The following is an 8,409-nucleotide window of genomic DNA, read 5'->3' on the forward strand; positions in this document are numbered from 1 at the left end:
ACCAAATACTACGTCAAGATCATTAACAGAATCAGAGACTTTTATTGCCAGCTTTTGAAACCCAAAATAGGATTATATTTTAAATTCAGTACAGAATACAAGAATAAAAAAGACAACACACAAAAAGGTAGTACAAGCACCAAGGCAGCCATTCTGCAGTATATTCATTTTTAAGCCATTACAGAAACAAGTGAAAGACAAGTATTAAATATATATGAAGGTCAAAATAAATAAATAAATACTAAAAAAGGCCATTTTTAATTATGTTTTTGAATTTTCTTAGCTAGGTAATGGATAGTTAATCCCCTTACATGGCAGCTTATCTCAACTAGCCAAGGTACTGTTTATTTGGTGTCAATCCCAGTGATCTTGTTCAACCATATATGTTGAATAAGTTTATCAACAATAAATAATGCCAAAAAAAAAAATCCTAAATCAAAACTAAACTTTGGTTCTCATGTCAGCAAACCAAAGCGGTAGTAAAATAGGACGGTTCTGTAAAGTGGTGATTAAAGACACATGAGGTTCAGGTGAACATACATGTAAGTTACTAGTTAAAAAACCTGAAGCGTGTCAACACTTCTGTGTACACGCGTCATGCATATTTCGACCAATCAGTAGTCTCAATGACGCCTACGTCACTTCTCTCAGGATGTCGTACTAACCAATCAACAGCGCGATCAGGAGGGCCTTTAACCAATCAACAGCGCGGTCAGGAGGACTTCTAACCAATCAACAGCGCGGTCAGGAGGGCCTCTAACCAATCAAATCGTCGCGCCAGTTTGAACGCTGTAACGCGGTCTGGAGCGAGCAAAGGTTCGAGAGGGAAACAAAGAAGCAACAACTCACTCGTGACGGAGCCTGAAGTTCTTAAAAACCGAGGCTAACATCCTCCACACGCTGCAGGTAACATGTTATTTCTTGTTAATGGCAACTCTGACACTTTAAGTATTTGTACTGGATGTGTTTGTGTTGTTTAGAAGTAGCTCGCTGAGAGCTAACTTTTAGCTTTAGCTTCTCCTCCTGACCTGTCCTGACCACACCGTGAAACTGTGTTTCCTCCACAGCTTCCTGTTGTCTTTTCACCAACTCGATACACAACATGTCAGACAAACAGATCCACTACTCCGAAAAGTACACGGATGACAAGTACGAGTACAGGTACGTGATTTCATTGGAGTCCTGTCGACCGGAAACGACCCCACAATCCAGATTTAATAAACTAGGTTTTGAACTTGTTCAAAAGTGTCCTCAAATATATTTAAAGTTTGGTTAATGTAAAATATTGTTAAATGATTTAAATGACAAGATTGTAATGATTCTCTTGCATACTTTGAATGACACTTGACGTGCAAATACATCAATGACGTGACGAAGCTAAACAACATGAAAATATGATGATGGGCCTTTTTTTTCTTCTAAATATATCTCAATTTACTTCAAAAGTTATTTCAGGAAAATGACATTGTCACAAAAAAGACAAATGGATCAAGAGATAAAGGGGCCCAAAACAAAAAAATCATTTTATGACATTGAGGTATGTTGAAATTAATAATAAAAAGAACTGTAAAAATGAAACTGTTAGTGATCAGAGGAATTTCTACATGATCATTCATTGCAATCACAAGGGCCTCATGTGGCCCCCAAGGCTGCCCTTAACCCAGGTCTGATGGAGGTCCACTGCAACCCACTTATAATATTTTACTTTTAGCATTTTGTCTCGTTTAATCTGTTATGAAAACAAAGTAGTTGAATGCAATACATAAGTCATAATACTATATTTTAAAAAGTAAACCGTGTCAAGCTTATTATTGCAGATTTATGTATAAAACTTTTTGCCTTTGGAGTAGCTACATATTTCACAAGCCTAACGGCCCCTAATCTAGAGTGTAGCTGACTTTTATTAACTTTCTTCATCATGGTGATGTTAACTCTGAACTAGAAGTGGCTCCTGTGGCCCTTGTACTTTTAAACACCCTTTTATTTTAATATATTTTGGTGCAGCCAGTCTAAAATATAGGAAACGATGTAGTTCACGTGTCAGGCCTGTTTGTGGCGCTCTAAGACTCTTGCAAGAAACCAGAAGGAACGTGAGCATGTAACATACCTTTTCAAAGTCCATGTAGAAGGTTCTTTTCAAACAAGAATTTTGGGCTTAATAATTTTTAGCTGCATCTTTTTTAATAACACGCTTCCATTTTCCTCAGGCACGTGATGCTGCCCAAAGAAATCGCTCGACGTGTCCCGAAAACACATTTAATGTCTGAGGCTGAATGGAGGAACCTGGGAGTCCAGCAGAGCAAAGGATGGGTTCACTATATGATCCACCAACCAGGTATCAACTCAGTCTCACCACATAATCCTGGTCTGCTGCAGTAGAATGTTCTAAAAAGTTTAATATCAACACACACAACCAAATATTGTCACTCATGGTCATTTTATTATCAATGGCAACTACTGCCCTTTCTTTTCGGAGACCTAGAGCTGCTGATGTCACGTTAATGTGAGCACAGGTGTTGGATTTACTTCATATTACTCTGAGTTTGGATGACAAGAAATATTCTGGACTTCCTGTGTTTGGGCCTGGACTGTGTGGCTGCAGAAGCCATTTTAATATTTATTTGTTTTCTCAATTGAAGTCTTGGTTACAAAAATGCATGTGTTTACCATCAGTACAATATTTACTATTAAGGGAATGTTTAACCTACTTTTTCTAAAGGATGCATGAATGTCAGCATGAGAGTTCCTCAAGTCAAGACTTATTATTCTTAGAAAAGTTCCATAATTGATAAATTCCTATCAAACAGATTTAATTACACATTCACAGACTCGGTAGCTGAGTTGTGAGTCGTAAATAGACTTCAGCGCCGCTCGTGAGTGACTGGCCAATTACAGCATATAAATAAAATCACGCAGCAGCCATCTCCAATTATTCTCTTATTATTTGTTCATGAGACGGTAGTGAAGGTTAAGAAAACACAACCGGTTTATTCAGTCTGAAGGGGAGTTTTCATTTTATTTGGTAGACCATGATGTTATTTTCTGTTCTCACTAAAAAGGGCATAAATATTGGTTAAGTTTCAGTTCGGGAAATGTTTCAAGTCCCACGACACACGTGGACATTATCAAATCACTGCATACAACATAGAAACAAAGACAAAAGCACTAGCTTAGCTTTTTTTTTTTTTACATTTCCACAGCCATAAAAAAACAAATTAATTCCAGGCCATGTGTATGAAATTGTAGTAAAAGTTTCACTACTTTTTCATTTTCCCTGACACCACTTGTGCAAAAAAACTTTTCTGATTGTGTATGAGAGGAACCATAAATGAAGAACAAACTGAATAAATATACATACATACATACATACGTATAAGAATAAATACTATTTTTCTTCAGAGGATAAAGTAACTATATTTAAATGCAAAGTACGTACATATTTACTGCTCAGATCCATGTTTGCCTCACTAGTCGTGTTGGTACGTCTTTTGGCGGCGCAGCTATTTACCCATAATCCCCTGTTTCACACCAGAGCCTCACATCCTTCTTTTCCGGAGACCTCTGACCAACATCTGAACCAAAGACTCGTCCTCACTGGAACTTTTTATTCTGCCGCTCCATGAAGTACGGTGGAGCTGCTGCTTCCCCCCCGAGGACCCGTGGGCACCGGCGACTTATAATTTGAGCCGGTCTGGTCGGCCCCCTTTTGAAGAGCCGTACAAAGACTCGAGTGCATCAACATGATGTCACCTCCCCCTGAAAGATCCGGACCGGCCACTTCAGTCACGGAGGGTCCCCGATGCTCTCCTGTGATCAGTTGGTGTTTCCAAATCATGTCGCTGCTCGGAAGAAATGACTGTAAACCATTGTTTAACCATATTTATCATGTGCTGAAACACAAGGATTGAAGGCAAACTATTTATGATTCATTCTCCCCGGAAGGTTCATTTAGCATTTTTACATTTCTCCATCCACTGGAGTTTGACCTCAAATAAACTGAAATCATATTATTGAATATTGTCAGTCATTGTGGTCCTCCTGCTGGGTTGTGTACGACGTATGGTTGTGGCACCAGTTCTGCTCCAACACTGAGCTCATGGCTGCAGCTCAACTTTTACGAGTTTGAAACGTGACGATCAGCACCTCTTATTTAAAGGACTGTGTATTAACAAGAATGTTACAAGACCAATGCGTCGGCAACGGTACAAATATTGCGATGGAATTAAAAACAAGGATATATTTGTACTACTGTCCGATAATTTACTCTGGGTAAATTATCGGATGTGATTTACAGATCACATGACCCTTGACGAAGTTGTAAATACTTTAATTTTGTTTTTCAAACCAAAATATGTCCAAACATCAGATCATCAAATTGTTCATTTAACAAATCTATTTTTTTTATTTTAACCATAGAATAACTGATGCCAATACAATATGATTTGAAGACAAAATAAAACACAGTACTGTCGAATAGTGATACAGTACTTTGGGCGGAAATAATGCAGTGTTGATATTTTCTAGCCCTGTTTATCACTTTTCAAACGCACAATAACACACGTGCTCGACTATTAAACATGAGCAGGGATTGAACTAACAAGCTGTTAAAGTCAACCACTGTATTCTGGAAAGAACATTGATCAGATGGTATGTTTTAAATATACATATTTTAATATTGGTATTTTTTCCAATATTGGGGACACAAAGTGATTGCCAGATCCAGAAGGTATTTTTAAACACTAGACAATTCTTTAAAATATGAATATAAAAATGTTTTTTTGAGTTATTTAACACACTGAACCTTTGCAGCGCGATAATATTCAAGCATAGTCGACCAAATAGTTGACGGGAATACTCACCAATAACGCTTTTAAAACAATAAATTCTAACTTGAAAAGTAGTTTGTATCTGATAAATAACTTCCCGCTGTCTCTCCAGTGCATCCAAGCAGAAAAGGAAGATCAAAATGGAGAATTGTACTTTATCCAGTCTGAACAAAGTAAAATCATTTTTTTTATTACAAAAGCAATCAGTTTGATTTTTCCCTTTTCTTTTGATTTAAAGAAATGTTTCCTCTGCAAACATCTCTGCGAAACCTTGTCTAATATAGTGCAACATAATGTAATGTAATGGACCTAGAGAAGATACTGCGGCCATATTCAATGTTTGAGTAGAATGCATTCAAGTTTAGATGTGTGTAATAAATCTGTCCAGTGTTTCAACAAGAAAGATTGTCTTTGGTCGAGTGTGTGAGAAATATTTCCAGTAGAAAGTGAAGCTGTTACATTAGAATTCAACTTCATAGTTACTATACCATAATATTTAAAATATCATTGTTTTTATAAATGATTTAAACACTGTAAATGTATTTTTCTTCATTGATCACAACTTTGAATCAAATCGGTAAGAACAGCTTACTATGTTTTTCATTTTGGCCGCTTGGGGGCGCCAGACACCACATGATGAGGCCACAACGATTCCCTTCTGAACGAAAAAGCTGGTTTTAAATTCAAAAGTCTTATCTGTCACAATAGTTACGGCCATGAAACGTCCCCTGCAGCAGCTCTGTAAAGGCCACCGCGACTTCTGAAGTCCTGACAAATGAAGGACATTTTAGCGAGTTCCAAAAAAAGAGACCATTTCCCAGGAATCTAGTGCTGAGGTGATGCTCTGGCTGGTCAGCATCCCAGCCTCCCACTGAGATGCAGAGATGAGTGTGTGGTGCAGAATTAGGCGCCTGAAGCTTCAAGGCTTAAAGAAGGCTCTGAGCCTCGGCGCAGGGCGTCGTGAATCTGGCCGAAAATTGGCCGCTGTTGGAATCTTAATAGCAAATGATAACATAAATCAGTGTTTACTGCGGCGGAATAATCCACGGCGAAGAAGAAGGTGACCTTTCATATCAACCTGCAGGTTTAGAGACGAGCAGCGTTAATAGTTGCCTGACCTTGAATGTGAAGCTCGATCCCTCATCGTCTGGTCCATCATGTTTCAGCTCCGTGGTCCCAAAGCTCTGGATCATGGCCCCGCCAGCGGTTCGGGAGGCTTTCATTACAAGGCCACGCGATAGGAATAGAATTTTATATACATATATTCACAAGTTGCCGGCGGTGAATCGTGAGCTTCTGAAGATGATCCATCAGGACAATTGTCAGTAAAACTCAAGAACCTGCTGAACATTCACTGACAATGTGCCTTGCAATGACTTCACACTTTTTAAAGTAGAACTTATGTTTTTTTCTTCTATTGTTTCTAGTTTTTCGAAGAGCCATTTAAATCTCCCCCTCTAATCACTGCGGTGAGATGACGTTGGTAAGACACCTGGAAGGCCGCTCGTTGAACCAAACGTTAATGTCCAATCCAAATAAATCTCTTGGTTTCGACAATTAACTCCCGATCCTGACCTGGGTCCTAATAGATGGTTGATTCTGATTGGTTAACCCGCTGATCTTATCTAATCCCGTTGTTCCACAAGTTTTTTGAGAAGATTCAACTGAATGATTACAAATAGGTGTGTTGTCAGCGTCCTACACTAGTGTGTAGCGGTGACCGTGTGTGGAGATAACGAACCCCACAAGTTTCATATGCGCATTCACCGAAACCCCTCTTTAGTGAAAAATAAAATATGAATTTTTTCAAATTCAAGACAAACATAGATACATATATAATATGTTCTAGTATTTCCCGTCTCCATGCAGCTTCAAGAAGTATTCCTTCCCCACAGCACTGATTGGCCAAACAGTGTAGTCTGGAGGCGGAGGCTCTGCCGAACCCCTGAGACCGACTCACCGAACCCCTAGGGTTCGATCGAACCCAGGTTAAGAACTACTGTGTTACACACATTTACAACAATATCTCCATGCAGTTCTACTTCATATTGGTGCTCCGCCCCTCTAACAGGCGGTGCCTCGGGGTAAACCAATAGCGAAGCTGTTAGAGGGCTTCGCACCAATTCATAGAACCTGAGATTATGAAGATAACTCAGGGTTTTTTTCATGTTGCTCACCATGTTTGTGTAGTTGTTTTGTGTTTACTAGTTAACTCTTTTATGGGCTTAAGCATTTTTAGCTTTTCTTTTAGTTTGTGAAGGTTAACTTTAATCCAAACAAAGGCCTGGCATGTTTACTATATCGTTTCGGGGTTTTCTACCTGAAGCGAATAAGAAAAAAAAAGCGTCTTCGCGTGGACATAAAAACACCACTTTGGGTGTGTAGACGGTGTGTCGAGCGCACCTTTTTTGTGGTCACCTCTTTGTTCAGAAACCCACTGACCTCCCGTCCCCTCACTCGGCTGCTTTTTTTTTTTTATTCTCCGTCTTGTTTCCATATCCCATCAGAAACTGCATAAAGTGTTTTGTCGTGTGTGCGGCTCTTTTGAAATTGTGAGTTAACGGAGCGTGATGTAGAAACCGGAGGAGAGAGGCACCGGGGAAATTTGTGAGGCTGCGAAAAAAGAGTGGCAACAGATGAAAACCTTGCAGGAGCGGGAGAAATAGATGATTGGACGAGGACCCTAAAAAGAGGTGGGGGGTCAGACGGGGAGAAGGAAAGTGCTCTTGGGAGAAAAGTGTATTTATGTCTGAGTGTCATCGGCACAGTGGGGAGCCTCCTAAAAGGAAGCTGAAGGAGCAAAGAGGCTAAAATTGCTCCATTAAACTGTCTGGGGGAGAAAATCCATAAATGAAGGAGCAGCGTGAAATCATTTATCAAAGTTGGTGAGGAAATGGAAATGTATTCCAAAGTTAATATTCTGTGGTAAAACAAACTGGCAAAAATTAATGTTTGAATTATGCATTTTGTTGAGAATGTATAATTCATTAACTATGATTTGCCGATTTGTCTCAGATGATTAAAACGGGAATGTGAAATGATTCCCTCCTTCCGAGACACATGGAGCGCTCGGTGGGCCCGACGGGCTTCTGTGAATTATGGCGGGATGTTTAATGCAAGGATGGATGGCAGGTACGTGAGCGAGCTGCAGAAGATCGTCTGGAGCAGAGTTTCTTACTTTTAGATTCGTCACCGACGTGTCGTGAGGCTGGAGGAGGAGAGCGCCGGTGGACGCTTGGACACTTTCTTCGATTTTCCAGAGCTCGTGAAACGAAAGTTTAACTGTTTTGTAGATCATGGTGAACGATCAAATGTTTTACATTCATAAAGATGGTTATACAATATATAATAAGAATTGACCAAATATTTAAAAAGGCTTTTTCAACATAACATGAATTAAAGGTCGACTAGTGTCAAACTTTCTTGACTCACATGTTTCAAATGTTGAATCTTCCTCTCCAAGATACAGTAAGTCTCTTATCATGATGATGTTTTGAAGTTATTACTTTATAAAGTTCTCCCCCGTCGGCGAAGGAAAGGTTACAAGAGCGGAGTCCATTATAACGAACTAATGGTCTTCACT

General features: G+C 39.4%; 1 protein-coding gene across 1 annotated transcript; it reads left to right on the top strand.

The window, feature by feature from the left end:
- The first annotated feature begins 823 nt into the window (after positions 1-823).
- LOC148083597 (cyclin-dependent kinases regulatory subunit 1-like) lies at positions 824-4,015 on the top strand. Its single transcript, XM_087785757.1, has 4 exons — positions 824-906; positions 1,068-1,161; positions 2,208-2,335; positions 3,533-4,015. Exons 2-4 carry the CDS (start codon positions 1,103-1,105, stop codon positions 3,574-3,576), a joined length of 231 nt encoding a protein of 76 aa, XP_087641883.1. The 5' UTR covers positions 824-906; positions 1,068-1,102; the 3' UTR covers positions 3,577-4,015.
- Positions 4,016-8,409: the final 4,394 nt, after the last annotated feature.

This window comes from Callionymus lyra, chromosome 3, assembly GCF_982586985.1.
Source record: "Callionymus lyra chromosome 3, fCalLyr1.hap1.1, whole genome shotgun sequence".
Lineage (NCBI taxonomy): Eukaryota > Metazoa > Chordata > Actinopteri > Syngnathiformes > Callionymidae > Callionymus > Callionymus lyra.

Excerpts from the sequence above, each read along its gene's own strand:
- LOC148083597 (XM_087785757.1), top strand. The coding sequence starts at position 1,103 with ATGTCAGACAAACAGATCCACTACTCCGAAAAGTACACGGATGACAAG. Across the intron at positions 1,162-2,207 it reads GATGACAAGTACGAGTACAG|GCACGTGATGCTGCCCAAAG; the intron begins GTACGTGATTTC and ends CATTTTCCTCAG. Across the intron at positions 2,336-3,532 it reads CTATATGATCCACCAACCAG|AGCCTCACATCCTTCTTTTC; the intron begins GTATCAACTCAG and ends GTTTCACACCAG.